Here is a 21,630-nt window from a genome sequence, read left to right as displayed (position 1 = left end):
AATGAAGCCGTGGTGAATTATTGTGTTCCCAGCTAGCAGGGAACGTTCTCACAATATTGGCTAACATTCCCTTATTACGTTTTAAAGAAAACGTTTTTATCTAATGTTCAAAGAACATTTTAAGGATGTTTATCATTTCAAATAATGTTACTATGACGTTAAATGTTAAGAAAGGAAGAATGTTTTAGGTGCAACACTCTGAAGATGTTTTGGTGATGATGTTGAATCAGAATCAGAATCAGAATCAGTGTTACCTCTCCTTCACACACTGAGGGTGTATCAGTCTGTTGCTGAAGGAGCTGCCCAGTGCTGTGAGAGTGACCTACAGGGGTGGGACTGCTGCACCAGCAGAGATCACAGCTTGTCCATCATCCTGCTCTCTCCCACCACCTGCACTGAGTCAAGAGGGCATCCCAGGATGGAGCTGGCCTTCTTGATAAGTTTATCAAATGTGTTTCTACCATGCCGAGATGCTGCTGCTCCAGCAGACTACTCCATGGAAAATGGCTGATGCCACCACAGAGTCACAGAAAGAGGTCAGGAGTGCCCCCTGCCCCCAAAAGGACTTGAGCTCCCTCAGCAGATACAGTCTGCTCTGACCTTTCTTGTATGTAGCTGCAGTGTGATCAGTCCAGTCCAGTTTATTGTTCAGGTGAACTCCCAGGTACTTGTAAGATGTCACCATCTCAATGTCTGTTCCCAGGGTGTTCACCTGTGTGCAGGGTTGTGTGTGCCTGCGGAAATCCACCACCAGCTCTTTGGTCTTCCTGGCTTCTCCAGGTGAGACAGTTTTGTGCATGTTTTTAAGGCCTCCAACTACAGAAAGTTTTTTTAATTAAACGTTCCCACAACGTTACACAATATCAACGGAAGAACATTGTCAGAGCAACACATGGAAAATGTTTTCAGGATGTTATTAAAGCCTCGGATTTCAGCACATTTTTATGTTATATGATAACAATGAAAAACGAAGAGGCTGCTGATAACAACTCTGTTTTGACTTCATGCCTGATTCTTCACTACGCAGAGAGGAACGGATCAAGGTTTAAACAGTAAGGTAACAATAACTATTTTTAATTTATTAACGTTAATTTAACTGTATGGCTAAACTTACTCTCTTGACCGCAAACTAACTTAGCCCCGTTCGGCGCTGTGCCAAACACGAGTAAATTCGAGCATGTGTGTTGTCAGAAATAGCTAGGAAGCTGGGTACAAAATTAACTTTTTTTATCCATCCTCAGAAAGAATAAATTAGCCAGCCATTCAACAGATTAACAACATTTTTGTTGTTGTTTTTTCGGCTAGTGAGTGAAGAAAATCTAGGATATAGGTTTAGGGTTAAATCTACTAGAGAACAATGCCAACATAAAAATATAATATGTATGTATGTGTGTGTGTGTGTGTGTGTGTGTGTGTGTACTGTATGCGTGAGTGACTGTGACTCTGTACATACAGGACGTAGACTATAAAAATACAGCAATAGTTCTGCCTGCTGAGCAGTAGAGTTGCTTATGACATGCCATTCATGAAACATTAATTTGAGTCAGACAGCTATTTTTAATTTATTTTTGATTTATGTGAGAGCAGATACCATTTTTACACCCATATTAGCACGTGAACAAGGGTTATTAAAACAGGGGTACACCTGCCTAAAACAGGGGATTGAACCTTTTCCTGCTGCCAGTAGACCCGTTTGCCTCTCTGTTTTTTTTTCCTCTGATGTGTGCTGGAAAACCATGACTGAACTCATGTCTGTGCAGGAGAGCTGAGAGAGTGACACCTTCAAAAGTCTTTTTGTACTTTTGCAGCTTCTAAATTAATCTCTGTGGTTTGAAGTGTAGTTTCTCTGTGTTGTTTTTTATACTGTCAGGTATCTGCCTTTACTGTAAATGTTTGCTTTCAGCAGCAGAGAAGTCATGTTAAGGTACTGCAGATCACAACCCGACATATCCTGATCCTTCAGATGACAAAATGAGGATATAATGTAATAAAAATGTATAGAAAGTAAATGATTTATTCATTGTTCAGCTGCCTGACTAAGTATGAGTGCTTCATCAGTAAATACACACAGTCTAGCGGCTGCAGCACAAAGTAAAACAAAGTAAAAGGGATGTGTTGTCATATAGTTTTGCCCATTACCGTGGTTAACTCTTTGGGTAACTGATATTTCATTCAACATGAATTTTATACTGATAGTGGCATTTTTTGTGTTCTCTCTTTAAAGTGTAGCAGCACGGATATCACGTCAGTATTGGTAAGCCTTTTTTAAAAACATTTTTCATCATTTTTTTTTTCTGTTAAGAATTTAGGAAAGTTGCGATGTCAGAACATACTCAGCCTGCTGGAAAAGGGACCAGATAGCTGCATGGGAGTTTTTACCGACAAACATTCCTCTTCAGTATCATTCACTGCTTTATCAACACCAAGAACATTGAGGAGAGGTGGCTTCTGTGGAACAGAATTGTGCAGATGACAGATCCTTGAAACAATTCATAACTTGTTGTCATAACTTGAACCAGTTCAACCTTTTAATAACAATAAAGATGTTCTTAATTTTTCAAAATCAGTGACCCTTATGGTGGAAGATGACTTCCATTGTACTATCTGAGGTATTCCACTACTGCTTCAAGCATTTCATATACTGCATCAGCTAATTCCACTCCTGCCTCAATAACTTCAAGTTCATCTTAAGCAACATAAAGTACTGCTTAAAACACTTCAGTCTACTTTTGTAAATCTTTTTTTTCTGTGTCTTTCTTCATTTTTAGAGGCCTGCCAGAAGAACCATACCAACCATCCCTGCAGAAGACGGTTGAAACCTGTATATCAGATTCCTTCGAGCCCCTGAACCGTCACAGAACTTTCAGGAAATGTGTGTCATTGGTTAGATACAGAAAAACCTGCATTGCTCATATAATCTGTGTTATTCTGCTGATAATTTAAGAGATGTTGAGCACATTGATTTTGACTGATTATTGTGATTTAAACCTGGACCACCAACATTAAAGCACAGATACACATTCAGTCTTCTGACTAATAAATCAGATTAAGTGAATACAAACCTTAATCATACACCAAAGGGTTGTTAAAATGATGGATGTTTGGAGCAGAAGAGCAACCAAAAACACTGGGTGAGTGTTGGAAAGTTTTAAAACAGTTTCTGCGCATCTGTGTTTGGTTCTCTAACCTCAAATTATATTGTGTGTTTCTGCCCTAAATCACGACACCATATCTAATTAGGTCAAACTGTGTTCGCCCAGCAAGTTCAGTTTCAGAGTACATGTACATAACTGACTGTGCTTTGGAGGCCTATATTCTATAATGCTTCATGCTTCTTTCATGTTCACAGAAACTTACCATATAAGATACAATATTTTCAATGCTACCAACACCGTTTGGCATAGCATTTGACACACAATTAATAAATTAAAATATAATTGGTTTGAAACTTTAATGTCACAGCATTCTAGTGATCGATCCCTGATAATCAAATCGTTTTTCTAACCCCATGAATTTCAACACATTAGGAACATGTGGATTTCTTGGGTGAGAACATTCAGAGAGATCCAATCTTCTTAGATGGCTGGAAATGTGTGCATTTTAATTAACTCCTTTTTTTCTTTCATCAAATTTTCAAACTCTTGATACCCTGAAAGGGGCTGTAAAATCTGCTGTTGATTTATCTGTCAATCAAGGGGCTTGTACTACATCGGGCAAGAGGCTGGCAAACAGGGCAATGGCCTGCATAGACTCTTGAAAAATATTGATGAGTGACAAGTGATAAATGTAACCTCAGGCCACAGATTCACAGACATTTAGGCTAGAAGATGATTAATTACATTTCTGATGATTAAAATTAAAACAATTTCCAGTATAGCTAGCAGCGTTTAGGGTCAGGGTATATCAAACTGGACCTGACATACTAAAATATATCTGGAATCAATCTGGATAATTCTGCAGTTCCCTTATCAGCAGATGAAACTCCTTATAATTGTGTTCGGGGTTAGATGGAACCTATATTTTCTTTTTCTTTATTCGAGCAGTAAAAGGAACACAAAATCATCTTCACTGCTTAACGACTCCTTTTTGACTCATATTGTAAATTCATGCAACGAATAGAACAATAATACATTGGACTCAGTGTGTAAGGTTTCCTAGTGTTACGTTTTCTAAACTGAAGCGGGGTAAAAAAAAAAACATGTGAAAAAAGGGATTTGAATGTGGCCTTCCATGTAAGTGTAATATACTAATAGTCAAAAAGCTAACACTTGTTTCCAATCTCCCCTCCCTGCCTCCTCCACTTTAATACTACTCCCTGTCGTCCACCATCTTCTCTACATCTCATCTTTTAGTTTCTCAGACAACACTTCAGCCTAAAGGGCGATGACTCACATTTAGCTACAGTGATAAAAGATCTCTTCCCTCACAGCTTCTTATGGGGGAGAGGAGAAGAGGTGTCTGCTAGCGAGGGCCTTCTCTCTCTCCCTCCCGACAGATTTGACAGACAGGAATAATGTTGAATGAACGATGAATAAATGATGAGCATGCGTCTTTATTCATCTCTCCTGCCACACACTGATCAATGAATTATTGATGTACACACTCCATATGGTTTCTTTAACTGTGTGAATGACTGTGCAAGTGCTTGAAAATCAAGCCTTGACCCCTGTTTACTGAATTTATTCATGTTCAGCTCCACCTGTTGCTGATCGGCTGAGCAGAGCGTTTCAGCTGTTTACTCAATTGACAGAAACTGAAGGTACATTAGAGATGTTATCCTTAGTGCTGTCAAGAGATTTAAAAAATTGAGAGATTAATTAATTCTGATCTGTAATTAATTGATCTAATTAATCTCTTTTTTAATCTCACCTAAAAATTGCTAAGAAAAGCCCTCAACTTGAGGTATTCACATTTAAAAACTCCACCAAAATCTCAAATTTGTTTTTCTTTTCGCTGTAGTACATCTTGCTAATTGTGGTCGTCACTGTAGTCCTGCACGGTGGCTTGTATGATGGGTCACTGGACGCAGTTTGCAAAAGCTCTGTTAACCCCCATTCTTCCACTATGTTTATCGGCCTGCAGTTCATCGCTGTCCACTTGGCAAGAACATTCGTCAGCCTGTCGGTCGCAGACTTGCTCATACGCGGGGTGTTCTCCTCGAGTTTAGTTTGGCAAAGAGCTTTGCTATGGCTCGCTAAATTGCTAACGTTTTCGCTGCTAACCATAGCTGTGGCTGCACTCGCGACTGGGTGCTTTGCGTTGATGTGGTAGGCTAAACTTGAGCTGCTGCGGTGGTAAGCAAACTCCTTCTTACAAAGAAGGCATATCCCTCTACATTTATCAATGGTGCCGTCGGGGCGTTTGTGATATGTAAATTTCCCATTAATTGGACCGACAACTCTCACATGCTCCTCCATTTTCACATCTCCTCTCTGCTACTCACCTTGCCCTCCCAACTACAATGGGAGCCTATCAGCTTATGCTAAACCATCCCAAACACAATGACAGCCAATCAATGTCCACTTCAGGGTGTGACTGACCATTGTTTTCCACTCAAGCACAAGAAGCCGAACGCACAAAAACAGATTTTATAAAAAGGCAACTTGCATAGAGAAACAGTAAAGTTAGAGATAAAAAATTAGATTAACGTGATTAAAAAACATAACGCGCTAAATATGAATGTAATTAATTAATCGCAATTAACACGATAATTTGACACCCCTAGTTATCCTTTGAAGGTACAAATAAAGGAGAATGGTTCGAAACAACTTACCGAGGAGAGAAACAGGAGGAGGGTGAAGATCAGTGGACTGATGTTGGCAGCAGGCATTTCGAGTTTCTCAGCTGGGAGTTTCCTCTGAGTTCTTAAAATCTGACAGACGGACACAACAGGACCTCAGCTCACCTCGGGATCTGAAAAACACGAGAGGATATGGGTGTCTAGGTTACATCTCACCAGGACACATACATCCCAAAAGTATCTTACATAAACTCTCTTTAAGTGTCTGTTTATGTCTCTGTAGAGCAAATCCAAACTGGCAGCACTCAGAAATGTAACAACAGAATACGTTTAGAAAATCTCCATTAAACTCTGTTTGGATCTTGGACTGCCTTGAGGTAAACACATGATACAAGTAAACAGATTTACTTTTTAATTTATTTCAGTCAGTGCAGTCATTCAGAATATAGAAGTGAAATTGTTCAAACATTACAGCCAGAGTATCATCTCAAAGAAATTATTCATCTTTTAGATGTCTTCAAGACCACAAACTGTCCAATCTAATTGCATTGATAAGCTCGAAAGCCATACACATCAATTTCCACTGCGTCCTCGCAGCAGGGGCTCAGTGCAGAGCAACTTTAATGTTGTTCTGCTCGGTAGCAGGACCATGATGGTGTCCTCCCTCAAACTAAGCAGGGTGTTGTCAGCTCTCTGAGCTTGACGAAATCTTTTCCGTCTGGAGTCTAGTTTCAATCCTTCACTCCTATTTGAAGAATAAGTACTATTTATTGATCATAGTGAGTCATAATGAGCTGTGAAAAGTTTCCTCAGATGCAAACCTATTTCCTTCTGCTTTCTTCCCACTGAAAGGCTTTTATTGTGGTGAAATTCTAGGAAATGTAATGTAGAGCTTGTTAGCAGTGCTGTTATTAGAAGGAAAGAAAGATAGAAATTGGCCAGCAGAGCATGATACAGACATTCACTCAACATTAATATGAACTCTTCTGCTTTTGCTCCCAATTTTAATGAGCTGATGTCAAAAATCTGAGACTTTTGTTTTTGCAAAAATGTATTCATTTAAGAGTGACCTAGCCAAGACAGCGGCCACAATCCAATCATACACATTTAAACATTGCACACTATAAATGAGTGAACACAACAATCAGCTAAAATGGAATACAAGAAAAAGGTAAAAGAAATCAATGAATATAATGCATAAAAATAGAATAATCCTATAACCACATTTTTGGGGAGTTTTAAGAACAAACACATTCGCGATCATTTAAAATAAAACAAAATCCCGACATGGTAATAAACTCTGATAAATTTAGGCTCTTCAGTAGATCATTACAGGAATTATGGGCTGCACACTTAGTTTAACATTAAGCTGAACTAAACTTTCTTGGCTGATTCTGTTAAATAAACAGAAGTTTTTACACATGTATGCACACAGCATACAATTAAATTAAATTATATCTGTTTTAGTGATCACCTCTCTGTAGCTGGGATAATCCATCCACCTGATAGGTGCTGATTAGACAGCATGATTAGTGCACAGGTGTGTCCTTGTCTGGTGGTAATAAAAGACCATTCTAAAAAGCTGGCTTGTATCACACAGCACAATGCTACAGTTATCGCAAACTTTGAGAGCATATGTTCTCCACCATCAACAAAAAAGTGTTTAGACCCCCCCCCCCACAACAAAAATATTTTCTGCAATTTTTGTACCATATGATCACATAATTACAAAAACAGATGTAGGATTAATCGACAGTGAAATTAATATCAGTGACTTTCCACGCTGAATGATACATTTTTTTAATTTATACTGAAATGAAGTTGGAAAATACTACTTTTCACTAACAACAACATAGTGTCTGCTTATCAAATGCCTGGCTGTTCAAACTGTTTGTGAACATAATCATGTCACGTTGCCTGTCTGTAATGAGCCCATGTTCATGTACCAGCATGTCCTCATGGATGCAGCTTGACTCTGCAAGCCCACGGGGTTCGCACATGTAAAGCCAAGTGGCAGGACTGAGGGCTCGGGCCGTGTCCCACGGGGAGAGCTTGGCAGCTTAGCATTCCTACTCCACCAAAACACAGCCAGCAACAAGCCCCGCCTCCTATCGTTGTCAGGAGCAACAGCTAAGAGAGCTGCTGAGTTTGGAACTGAAGTGAACCACGTGGACCTGGAACCTCCTTTTGCTCTTTCTTCTGCTCTACTGTAAATAGAATCCTCAGATTTCACTATGTACTTTAGTTCAGGTTCAGTGTTTATAATCTTTTAAAGCCAAATGTTTCTGGATGCAAACTAAGCACACTTACAGTGGGGCAAAAAAGTATTTAGTCAGCCACCAATTGTGCAAGTTCTCCCACTTAAAAAGATGAGAGAGGCCTGTAATTTTCATCATAGTTACACCTCAACTATGAGAGACAGAATGGGGGTAAAGAATCCAGGAAATCACATTGTAGGATTTTTAATGAATTAATTGGTACATTCCTCGGTAAAATAAGTATTTGGTCACCTAAAAACAAGCAAGATTTCTGGCTCTCACAGACCTGTAACTTCTTTAAGAGGCTCCTCTGTCCTCCACTCGTTACCTGTATTAATGGCACCTGTTTGAACTCGTTATCAGTATAAAAGACACCTGTCCACAACCTCAAACAGTCACACTCCAAACTCCACTATGGCCAAGACCAAAGAGCTGTCAAAGGACACAAGAAACAAAATTGTAGACCTGCACCAGGCTGGGAAGACTGAATCTGCAATAGGTAAGCAGCTTGGTGTGAAGAAATCAACTGTGGGAGCAATTATTAGAAAATGGAAGACATACAAGACCACTGATAATCTCCCTCGATCTGGGGCTCCACACAAGATCTCACCCCGTGGGGTCAAAATGATCACAAGAAGGGTGAGCAAAAATCCCAGAACCACACAGGGGGACCTAGTTAATGACCTGCAGAGAGCTGGGACCAAAGTAACAAAGTAATCAGTAACACACTACACCGCCAGGGACTCAAATCCTGCAGTGCCAGACGTGTCCCCCTGCTTAAGCCAGTACATGTCCAGGCCCGTCTGAAGTTTGCTAGAGAGCATTTGGATGATCCTGAAGAGGATTGGGAGAATGTCATATGGTCAGATAAACCAAAATAGAACTTTTTGGTAAAAACTCAACTTGTCGTGTTTGGAGGAGAAAGAATTCTGAGTTGCATCCAAAGAACACCATACCTACTGTGAAGCATGGGGGTGGAAACATCATGCTTTGGGGCTGTTTTTCTGCAAAGGGACCAGGACGACTGATCTGTGTAAAGGAAAGAATGAATGGGGCCATGTATCGTGAGATTTTGAGTGAAAACTTCCTTCCATCAGCAAGGGCATCGAAGATGAAACGTGGCTGGGTCTTTCAGCATGACAATGATCCCAAACACACCGCCCGGGCAACGAAGGAGTGGCTTCATAAGAAGCATTTCTAGGTCCTGGAGTGGCCTAGCTAATCTCCAGATCTCAACCCCATAGAAAATCTTCGGAGGGAGTTGAAAGTCCGTGACAGCCCCAAACCATCACTGCTCTAGAGGAGATCTGCATGGAGGAATGGGCCAAAATACCAGCAACAGTGTGTGAAAACCTTGTGAAGACTTACAGAAAACGTTTGACCTCTGTCATTGCCAACAAAGGGTATATAACAAAGTATTGAGATGAACTTTTGTTGTTGACCAAATACTTATTTTCCACCATAATTTGCAAATAAATTCTTCAAAAATCAGACAATGTGATTTTCTGGAATTTTTCTTTTTTTTTTTTTTTTTTTCCTCATTTTGTCTCTCATAGTTGAGGTATACCTATGATGAAAATGACAGGCCTCTCTCATCTTTTAAGTGGGAGAACTTGCACAATTGGTGGCTGACTAAATACTTTTTTGCCCCACTGTAAGTTGAGCAATGCATAATGAATATTAATGCATTACAGTCACACACAAGCAGGACCTTATTCACATTTTGCGTGAATAAATCACAGGCGAACAGACACAACAGAAAAATAACAAAACAAGAAGCAACATGAATGGGAGGCCACACACTGCCAAGGCCAACATAAAGGCTGCTGATGCTCTTCCAAAGAAAAGCTTTCATTGTGAGTGCATGAGGACAAACAGCCATTAATTCATTTCTGAAGAAATAAAACATTCACATGTTTCAAACCACCAAAAAGCTGATTGTATCTCAGGCTGCCTCAGTGGGAGACAGCTCAGACTGAGAGTGTTTCGAGTAAGACATGGGGAAGAAAAGGGGAAGCTAAACTATATGCAAAGAACTTTTCCCCTGACATTGAAACTTGTACGCAAAACCAAAATGTCCAAACAGTAAAATCAGAAGTCAAACTTTAGCTTCCTCTCTAGTATAAACTTAAACTGAAACCCACATTAGCCTTCCGACTAGCTCAACTGCCACACAAAAAAAGATCTGGTGTCCAGATTAAGTGAACTGAAAGTGATGGTGCAGCTTGTAGTCTTAAAGGGTCAAACCAGTCAATGGCACAGCGTTTGCATAATAACTTGTACATTTTCAAACACAGTGTATCAGTGTATCTGTCGGTGAAATGTACAAATGTGCATATCAGCTTCAAAAAAAGGTGAATTCTGACCTGTGAGTCTAGTGGAGCCAAACACATGATCACAGGAGACATTAATAAACTAAATCAGACTAGACCCTCCACGCCAACATGTAGTGTTTGAAGGTGCTACAGACACCCAAAGAGAAAAAAAGAGGCTTGATGTTTGATGTTTGTCCCATTCATCAGTCATGCAAGCTTTATTCTAAGTGAATGAGAAATGTATATTTGCAGAGATAGTGTAACCATAACTCAGACAAGCCAGCATGTAACAGCTGACACCTCCTACACTCCACCCCCTGTGGACAAATCTGTCAAATGCAGATTTACTGCTGCTTCCACTGCTCACAATACAGATGAATACAAATGCATCTGATCAGAATATGTGTTTATAAAGTGCTCACATGGTGAATAATACAGTGGCTCTGTATGAAGTGTTGAGCTCTATAGACTTCCCCAGAATATCCTTTAAATTGTGTTCAATCCCATTTACACATTACAACAAGCCGAGCTCAGAATGGCTTCTGGTAACAAATTGAAAAGTAGGGATCAGTATAGGCCTATCATCAAATAAGATGACATTCATCAATGGTAGTGGCAGATGGTTACCTGATGTGTCACATCTATGTTGCAATTGCATATTCATGAGCTACTGACTCGTGTGACATCCCAGCCACCAGATTGTAAGCATTCTGAAAACGTTCCTGTCATTATTTTTGAAGTCCACCTTCTGCTGAAACACATTTTCACAGTTGCTGTTTTTGTTAAACTCTAATATCAAATGTTCAAAAACACCAATACATTTCCAGATTTTTTTCAAAGTAATCATTATGAAAATATACACACACTTGTTATCCAGGTGCTGCAAAACTCAGTGAAACTGTGAAAACAAGGATTCTCAACATAGTGAAAAAATGTCTACATTATAAAGGAAGTCCAACCAAGGTGTGTCACTGAAGACATGATCATACCCTTAAGTGTGGTACAACCAACTGGACAAAGTTGCACTTCCACGACTAACATGACAGCTTTTAAACCAGATGTGATCGATAATGATACACACTAAAAATACATTTTTCTAGACCAACACTGATAATCAGGGGTAAGAAATTCCACTATTGACCAATATTCTTCAAATAAGTATGTATTCCTTTAAGCTGATCTTCAAAATACTCGTATAACAGCTGGACAGGTATTTTCCAGTTGATGCAAAACACTCTTAATTATGAATACTGTCTCCCAAATGATTTATTAACACTGATCTGCTCCCATCTTTTTTACATTAAAAAAGTGACACATTTACTGACCATGAGAATGAGTAAGAATAGATTTTGGGGGCTGATACGGATAAAAAATGTCTGATATTGACCAATACCCTTTACATAATATTGTATATGGCATGTGTTGTTGATGATCAAACACTTCATGAAGGCAGGATATCTTACAATTTAACAGTAAACTTCACTGGAAATGTAATAAATATAAATTACCATATGTTTCTGCAAAATGGATTAGGTACTCATTTAGGCGCTTAGCAGAAAACTTATATGCTGATACTTATATATCTGCGGCATCGGCCAATAAAATCAGGCAAGTATATCAGTCAGGCTCTCATGTACATACATACAGAGTTTATAGTTCCCATCAATTTTCAAAACAAGAATTCAGGAAGTGTGTGTGTGTGTGTGTGTGTGTGTGTGTGTCTGTGTCTGTCAGCACAGCAGCTGCTCAGGATTCTCCTCCCCGAGCTGTAATCAGTGGCTTAATGAGTCTCAGCGGCTTTCATGTTCAACACTGTTAGCCTGAGTGTGCGTAATGTTTGATGCTCCGTCTGAAGAGCACACAAATAATTAAAGAAACACACACGCATGTTCACTCCCCAAACTACACAAGCACACATTATTTTAGACACTGGTCTTTACACTAGGATCATGATGGCACCAATAAAATAATTTAAGTTTCACACGAGAGGGAAACAAAATGGAAAAGTTAAAAAGCAGAGGCTGAAGGAGAAAAAGAATCTGTGGTGTCCTTAGGAATGTGTGTGTGGGTTTTTGTTTTATGAGAAACGATTCCTCTTGGGAGAAGAGGAATTATTTCTCTCAGGAATAAATGGAAAAAGAGGAGCTAGGCTCTCTTAATGATCACTCACCTATAACGCTGCAGCTCTGATAAGAGATAAGCTTTGAAACTCTGTGATGAGATGCATCATTATGGAGACAAGGAGACAAAAATATGAAGGGAGAAAGCCAGTGAACCACCTTGATGTGTGTCTTCATGTTTGGTTATGTGGAACACCCCTCAGGATATGCTCTGGTCAGGCTTTGACAGCTGTTGTGGCCTGGAGAGTAAAGGCATGCGGCGGCTTATCCCCATCTACTCACTAACAGACTTTCAACCCGGCCGTTCTTCCTCTTTATCTACCTCTCATCTCTACACTGACTGCGTCTTTCTTCAGGAAATTCAAGAAAATTGAAGATATTCATGTCAGAGCTGCTTCAAGAATCATCATCTAATGCATTAATCCAGCACTGGGCCATCTAATTCCCACTGAATATCACAGTAAGTCACTCAAGTCTCGGGCTCTATATTTAGCCCAAGGAATTATGGGAGGAATTAATATACACAGACATAACTTAGTCTTCATTATTTCGGGGAGGGAGAGGGATGTGCACTTATTACACAGATGGTGAGAGAGCGAGTCTGAGGAAGACAGAGTATAAAAACTGTCCTGGTTTCTCACTCCTGTCCCGTTTTTCCCACAATTCACCAGGGGGGTTGCGTGGTCACGAGAATGAGGTGAAGACGCATTAGAGCAAAAATAAAGGACAAGTTTAAAAAACATGACAAATCGCCCTAAGACACACACATACGGAGCAGCTAACGGTCAGATCCTGCCTGATTCCCTCCACGATAAATAAGGATTTGAGTACAAATACTCAAGTAAGTACAGATCTGATGTTGTGGTACTGAGTGGATGATAATGATCCAATAACCTCATAAAATTGTTTAATGGATTCTCAGACACTTTGTGTGCTACATCACAGAACCAAGTGTGCAGCACTAAAAGGGGAACTCTGTCTCCTAATTCACTTTAGAGAACTTTTTTTTTAACATAATGAGGAAACACTGCTTATTATCGTGTCACAAAATGTTGACATTTAATATATCTGCTAAATGTTCAGTGTCAACACTTTTAATTTATTTTCCTACAACAGCAGCCCATAAAAAAATGACAGACAACTTTTTTCAATTAAATTTAGACATTCACAGCGCATGTGTTGCTGTGAGATGGGGCTCAAGCATGATGTGTCAGTGTCACTTTTTGCCTTGTCTATGCATGAAAGGTACATTTGTGTGTCAATGAAGGTGCGGAGGTCTTGTCCCATGTGAAACAAGAGGTCACATCTTGACTTATTTACCTTTCGTACACAAGTTAACTGAGATGATGTCGTTAACTTCCATCATATATATGTCAACCGCTGCATGTGTGTGACATCCCTAAGTGACCTCGCACACCATGCCCTTCCCCTAAATTTCCTCGATACTATTGAGTATCAAAAAATGTCTTGTCATGCGATACCACATTTCAACACGTTAGGTGTAAATCTAACTCATCATTGTTGGTGAGCCACTAAGCATGCCGCATGATTGTTGTGCCAAGATTTAACAGTGCTGGTGATTGGCTGTCTGGAGACTTGGAGGAAAAACACTGAGTTATGCCAAGAGATGTAGCTCACCACATGCATTTGTATGGTCATGCTTTGTTAAAACAGACTTCATATAATTGGTATTGAAAAAAGATATCAGTATTGACACTTTTTGTAACAAGCTCTAGTAAGGAAGATAAAACGTGCTGCTGGTGGGACTTTTATATTCTTTCACGGGATACTGGGTTGGGATCATGGTCATTGGTTGGCTGTGGCATATGAGGTAGAGTGGTTGTCCCCCAATCGGATACTTCATTAATTCAAGTCCTTTAGCAAGATACTGAACCCAAGATAGCTCCTGGTAGAGCTGCACGATATATCGTTTAAGCATCACCATCGCGATGTACGTGTGCACAATAGGAGGTAAATGAATTCATCTAATTTCAAGGGTACCTGACACACAGTGTGCATGCAAGACTCTGCAACATTGCAGAGTCTGCATGCACAGTGGTAAAAAACAATGAAAAATGAGCAACAAACAAAAGAAAATCGCCGAAAAAGAAAACTTAGTGCCAAAAAGAAAAGCAACGTCAGTTATGTGGAATTATTTTGGCTACAAGAAGGATGATATTGACCAAACATGTGTTCTGTTTTGGCAGTGTCTTGCATTTGTTGCCACAAAGAGAGGTAACACAACTAATTTGTTTGACCATTTACGTCGGTACCACACAGCTCAGTATGACAAAAAGATGTCTTAAGATCAGTGCAGGTTAATTGTCCACAAGTGCAGCATAACATAAAGTGCTATTCAGGTCATCTGATGAAAATGTTTTCATATCGCAATATATATTTTTTCCAATATCGTGCAGCCCTTGCTCCTGGTGGCTCTTTCATTGGTGTGCTACTGTGAATGAATGGTCAGCACTCCTGGTGAGCAGGTTGCACCTTGCATGATAGCCTCTGCCCCTAGTGTATACTGTAAACTGTGTGTCTGAATAGGTGAAATGAGTGAAAGCTGACTTGTATTGTTGAGCACTGTGAGTGACCACTAAGTCTAGAGAACAGCCTATAAATACAGTCAATTTACCATTAGTTACATTCTAACCTATGTTACCATATGGTTATCCAAGACAAAAAAAGAGTTACCAGTAAGCATAATCCAGACAGTCAGTGCAGAGAAAACCGAATTACTGGGTTAGTCCGACTATGATCGGATTTTTAAGATGCATGTACACACCTCAGGGGCGGTTCTAGGGGGGGGCCAACAGGGGCCAGTGCCCCCGTAACTCTGAGTCTGGACCCCCCTGTGGCCCCCCTGACAGGGAGTCTGCATTAATAATACAATGACAGATTTCTTGTAATGATTTTGTTCTGAAAGGAAAGGCAGGAATATAGTGTCTCAGCAGTTTGCTACCCAAACAAAATTGCTGAAATTGTAAACACTGCTTTGTCTGAATGAGGGATTTATCCTTTTTTCCAGGTTGTATGTGCCCCCTAACAAAAAATCCGGCCCCAACCTGGCCCCCCTATTAAAACTGGTCTAGAACTGCCACTGACACACCTTATTCTGCATCTAGTTTGTGTAATTATCATGTACATCATATACGAAATATGCAAAGATGTAGCTTTGTCTTGCTCTTCGTACGCCATCTTTCTTGAATGCCGAGTCAGAGTTTGTTGTTGCTGGTGACGTAAAGAGGTCAGCCGGAGGTGGCTCAGTTACCACTAGTTGAAATGGGCACAGCGCCACCTTTCGTACCAGGATATGACATGCTAAGGCCAATAATTAGATTTTCTTACTGGCATGTATACTCGGACAATTGCAGTTGTCCGATTAAGTAGCATAGTCGAACTATGGCTGTAATCCGACTAAGCTGTGCATGTAAACGTACTGAGTGTGATTAACACCAGCCACAACTGACCAAATGATCTCTTTAGAGCTCAAGATCAGGTGACTAGAAAGAAGTAGCATTTTAAAAGGTTAGCTTTGTCTTTATTGATAATTGAATTTAAATGATAATCCTAATAATGATCTAAAATGGAAGGAAACCACAGGTGTATTTATTAACACTATGGATTACTTTATTCCATTAAGTGTCCTAATGAGCCAATCAAGGATTAATAATACCAGTTCTCCGAAACTTGAAAAGCTAAATTTAATGCAGCCATTACTAATGATTTAGAGTCACACCTGCTGTTACAGAAATTAGATTAAACAAGGAGAGAGTTCACCTCCATGAAGCATAGTCATATACATCACGCCATGTCAGTGGCCTCAAGAAATAATATGTAACAATTCCACATTAAAATGTCTTAAGAGGTGAAGTAGAAGTATGTTTTGTCTATTTTTATTTATTTTGTCGTGTCCTTACATTATCCCAAATTTTTCCATCAATGGTCGAACCAGAGAAATACACAAGTGTGTCAAGAGATATCGGAAGGTAGACGAATGTGAATGTGACATGAATAAAAACTTTAAAACATTACCTCGCCCGTGAACATTTCTGTCTGAGTCATCGGCAATAGCGTTTTAACAGCTGCCATGATCCCACGCTTCCTCATGATGTCATCAATCTGCATCTTTTCAGTGTTTGGATTGAGACAGCCCTAGTGGCAGAAATTACATAACACTCAGAACAGTCATTATTGTACCTAAGTGATTAAAAAGCATATGCTCAGTGTCTTCAAATTTAAATAAGCTTCAATGAGTGTTTCACTTTATTGCCAAAGCTAAATACATATTGAATGATTACATTTTACACATGAAATCTAAAAAGATGGGCGCAAGTTAAATACAATCTAATCAAGCAATCAGTCAATCAATTTTTTTCTTACTTTCTGAAAATAGCCATAATAGTCACATATTTTGTAGCAAAGACTGCACACAGATATTTCTTCCCACATAGATAATGTACTCTCTGAGGATCAGGAAGATTATGCATGTTTTGAAAGAATATTTCTCTTTAATCCTTGTTTCTCACAACATAGTAAGGAGTGTGCCTCCCTGGGCAGTCTGTTCTGCCTGTGACAGCCTGTTTCAATGCCCAGGCTGTTTTCTACTCAGACTGTACATTGTTGATGTTGACGGTTTTATAACAGTCACATTTGACAGGCACTTCATTGATATGTTTCCATGCAAACAGTAATGCAACTACTGCACTAGAAGAGTATTTTAATTGTCAGAAGGGAATATTATGGGCATGATTTGGGTTTCTGGATTGTCTGGCTGTTCATGTTTGTTGTGATGATGAACCATTTTTTGCTTTACTAAAATGTATTTGTTTCGTATTAGCTATGGTGGTCTGAGGAAGCAACATGGGTGAAAATCTGCTGTCAGGTCATAATACCAGAATTTTAAATTTTGATACAATACTAATACTAAATAAACATTATCTACACATTCTAATACCATGCCCAGCAAACACGGACGCACCGGGACTGTCCAAGAGAGCCCGATTGGGTCGTGATGACGTCCAATCACAACTAGTCCGATCAGGCCCAGAATATGACCATATCACAACCAATTACTACGCACAACGGACAAGTAAGTCCAATCACAACCCCACTGGGCTCTCTTGAACGTACTTGTCCGTCCGCGCGTAAGTAATTGTTGTGATTGGACGTCATCACGACCCAGTCGGGCTCTCAGGCATACAAAAACTTTTTAGGTGAAGAAAGTGTGTTGTTTTTTTTTTTAATTTTAAATTTTATTTTATACACAGACACACACATACATAGATACAATGAACAGACAAACAACCATCAAAAAATTATATAGATATAAGAAAGTGGGGGTGATCTGACCTACGACCCAGCATGTGACGCATTTGTCCAACACGCACCAAAGCAGGTCAGCACGCGCAGCAGTGGTAGCCCTATGGTGGCAGCACAACAGAGAGTAAAGTAAGTAACCTTTTCATGTCCTCGGAGTTTCATTGTCAAGCACACCGTCCGTAGAGAGGCTGCAAGTTCCTAAATTTTGGTGTTTTCTTTTGTTGAATCAAACTTAATACCTAGCTGCTAATAAGTAACACGTGAACTATCATATTTTCTCACCGAATTAACTAGGCCGCAAAGGCCTGCTGCTAGCTGCTAACAGCATTTCAGCGCACTCGGTATAAAGCCGGGAGGAATTATTGCAGTTTAAATTGGCTCCCTCCTCTCGGGCTCAACTTTGTGGCCTCCTGCACCTGACAGAAGCAGTTGTCAGGACCGCAAAGGACTAACAGCAATATCAGCGGGGCTTAGCATCCGCTGCTAACACTGGGCCAGATCACAGCTGAATCGGGGACATTTGGATGTCATTTCCAGGACGCAGTCACAAGACGTCCTCTCAACGACATAAACTGGATGGGTATGTGGTCGGCTTAGGGTCATTAACAAGCCGTCGATTTGACGTCTTGGTTAGGACGTCCTGGTTATGACGTCGAAAACATCGCCTATTTAGCCTAGTCCGGAACGTCACCGAATGACGTCAAGACGACGTCAATCTGATGTCATTTGGCTTGCTTGGGTGGCAAAGGAAACAAATGTCCTGTGCACATAAAAAAGGATATTTTCTATCTTTTTTTAAATTAGTTTCAACCTGCACACAGTGCTGGAACAGAAAAGGTCACAAAACACAAACCAACACATTTGTATAAATGTTAATATCTGAGCCTTGGGTAAAATTCTTATCATAGATCATACTTGTTTACAGGTTCAGTCCTTTTGATAGAATAAAATGCAAATAGTTAATCATTTTAAACACATGGTACTGGAAAGGTTCTTGAACTGTCTATACTTTTCACAGCCTTAGTGGAAATGTGTATTCAATAATGCGACAGACATCTTGAATATTTCCATCTGATTGAATGTTTCAGCCATAAAAAATATGTGAGATGGGAACATTAGGGGTAAAATCTAGTATTCATCTTTATAATGAGGAACCTTTGCATCGGCTCATGCATGATAAGGGGTGTGTTACAAGGTTGCCCTGCTGAGACTGGGCCAGATGCCTAATGTCCTCCCCTCCTCACTTTTCTCCGTCCCCTACTGCTGCTTGGGCCAGCCAACACAACAAGGCTAATTGGGCCATTTAAATGTCAGCATCACAGAGATCTGAGGACAGAGAAGCTCTTCTCTCTTACCCCTGCACTTACGCTGCGAATGGTTTGTCCAACAGCAGCAAAATCATGACGTACTGTGGATATCTCTGTATCCAACAAGTCGAGCAAATCCAAACAGGATTCTACGGTTTGTCGCTGAACAATATTTGAACTGTAACTCTCACAGTGTTGTCTTTTTGGATAAACATGCTCAGACATATAAACAGCTTTCACAGATGTTCAGCAGTGTGTTTGATTCAAAAACACCTCCCAAGAACAGACAATTCAAGCACTGATCTCATTTACATTTAAGGGCATTTAGTGGATGCCTTTGTCAAAAGCGACTAACAGTAATTCATACATACTGTCACTGCCATGCAAGGTGGCGACCAGCACATCAGGAGCAGTTTGGGGTTCAGTATCTTGCACAAGGATACTTCAGCATGCAATCCAAGGGAATCGAACCAGAGACTTTCAGATAACAAGATGCTGTCTCTACCATTAAGCCACAGCCGCCCTGATATCATCAGTGTTTCCCTGCAGAACCAGACTTGTAGCAGCTGTTTGGCCTCGGATCAGGATTCAGGGCGGATGTGCCACTCATTCATCACTCTTTATGAATGCAGCTGCAGCTGAGCATTCAGAAATGTAAGCAAATAGCTCAACAGGATCTGTGCTTTTATCAATCAATCAAACCAGAGCAACAAGCAGGAAGAGACACACACACCATCACACTATTTTTTTTTTTTATTGCCAGATATGAACATACAAGACGTGGTGAGCTGTACTGAAAGGAAGCCAAGTTCCTTCAAACACACACCGCAGGTAACTGATCTTGTTCAGCTGTGATTGAAAGGCTTTTTTTTATGGCTGTTTTAACAGTAGTGAGGGAAAAGCAGCAATTGTGATTTGGAGACAGGAGGATTGATTGCGAGGTCATCCACTGATTTCACCATAAGGCCTGGAATTCATAGATCTCCAGCAACACAAGAGCCCAAATGCTACAACCTTCAACATGCCAAACAAAGGGTAACATTGACATTGTTGTTGGGTAATTGAATTCCATCCTTAAATGACGTTACAGGCCTGAGTATGTGGATCCACTGCTGGTATAATGCATGCATGACAGAATGAATGATATAGAAGGGAAGCAATCTAAGCATAGAATATCATTTCCACTTCATTGTCATTCAGTCACTGCCTAAACAGACTTAGAAAGGCTGAGTCTCTTCATGTATATGGACAAATGTATAGACCTACTTGTCAGTATGTTTAAAAAAAACCTCACAATGTGTGTCTGTAATCTTGTATTCAATGAAAGCCCGTTTGTTTGGCAGTAATTGTGCAAGCTGAGGAGCCGATGGCTGGAGGGAAGCCCAGCCGACACATGCCGCAAGATGCCGGCATGCACTCTCCTCCCAAACACCCTTCAAGACACCAGCATTCGCGCAAAAACATTATGCTACGTAAACATCACGATGGCACGATTCTAATGCATCCGTTTCTGCAAAATCTTACCATTGTGTCGATAATTCTCCAAATCCAAATCCTGCGCTGGGGATCCTCCGGGCGGATGGAGGGCTGCGCACTCCGCAAGGTGCAAATCAACCCTCACCAGGCTGTGGAGGTCCGAGGCTCTCCGCCGGCCCCTGGAAACACAACTTCCACTTCGGACGAAATGTGGATGCCTAACCGATAACGGCTGATTCTCACTGAGGATATTTCGAGCAATCCTGCTGTCCTGCGGATGGCTGCTCGCTTCGCCCTCCACACAAGAATGCACCGCGCATTTCAACTACCCACCCCCCACTCCTCTCTCTCTCTCTCTCTCTCTCTCTATATATATCTATCTCTCTATCTCTCTCACTCTTTCTGTGTCTCTCTCTCTCACACACACAATATCTCTCGCGCGCGCAAATCTAATTTAGCATGATAGATGTGCGAAATGAACGGGTTGTGTTGAATAAAAAGTCCAATCACACCAGATTCAACACAGAAGATGATATGGATGAGATGTGGGGGGAAATGGAGGGATTTGTGTGTGCGTGTGTGAGGTCACTGTACCAGGTCACCGGATTTAAACAGAGATCAGGACCAGGGACAGCGACCATTATATTTTATTCTCTCAGAGGGAAAATATGAAAACGGATGACAGGCTGACTAAAAAACTTCCAAAAATCAATATGTTCCGTCACAAATCTTCAGGGAGCCTCAATATTACCTGTAAATTCCATTTCGCTATCAGTAAGTTTTAGAAAAAATAATGTTAACACTTTACAATGAGGTATTAAAATATGTGAGTAGTTACTGAGGACAAGTAAGGAGTTAATTTGGAACAACTTGATAGTTAATTAATCTCTAATGAATAATTCCTGACTTACTGATTTGAGGACCGTATAGTAAATAATGATGACCACTCATTAATTACTCATTAATGAATCATAAGTTACTGTTTTTTAAACCTTCAAATATAGAGAAACATAATATGGACTAGTTACAAGTAGAATCATCAAATACTAATTAACACGAAGTTACTATAAATTTGTGCACCTTCAAGTAAAG

General features: G+C 40.2%; 1 protein-coding gene across 3 annotated transcripts in view; it reads right to left on the bottom strand.

The window, feature by feature from the left end:
* adcyap1r1b (adenylate cyclase activating polypeptide 1b (pituitary) receptor type I) overlaps positions 1-21,072 on the bottom strand; it is a 35,236-nt gene extending 14,164 nt beyond the window's left edge. The window contains exons 1-2 of one of the 3 annotated variants that reach the window (XM_030433137.1): positions 20,587-21,072; positions 5,774-5,913 (exon numbers count right to left, since the gene is read on the bottom strand). In XM_030433137.1, the coding sequence (XP_030288997.1) occupies positions 5,774-5,830 (57 nt within the window). In that variant the 5' untranslated portion in view covers positions 5,831-5,913; positions 20,587-21,072. Of the gene's footprint in view, positions 1-5,773; positions 5,914-17,785; positions 17,849-20,586 lie in introns of those variants that run through there. The other 2 variants (XM_030433139.1, XM_030433138.1) reach the window with 2 other exon arrangements.
* Between the last annotated feature and the right edge of the window lie 558 nt (positions 21,073-21,630).

The sequence above is a fragment of the Sparus aurata genome, chromosome 11, assembly GCF_900880675.1.
Source record: "Sparus aurata chromosome 11, fSpaAur1.1, whole genome shotgun sequence".
In the NCBI taxonomy this organism is placed as follows: Eukaryota; Metazoa; Chordata; class Actinopteri; order Spariformes; family Sparidae; genus Sparus; species Sparus aurata.
The sequence above is the reverse complement of the archived record's forward strand: the minus strand, read 5'-3'. Positions and strand labels throughout refer to the sequence as shown.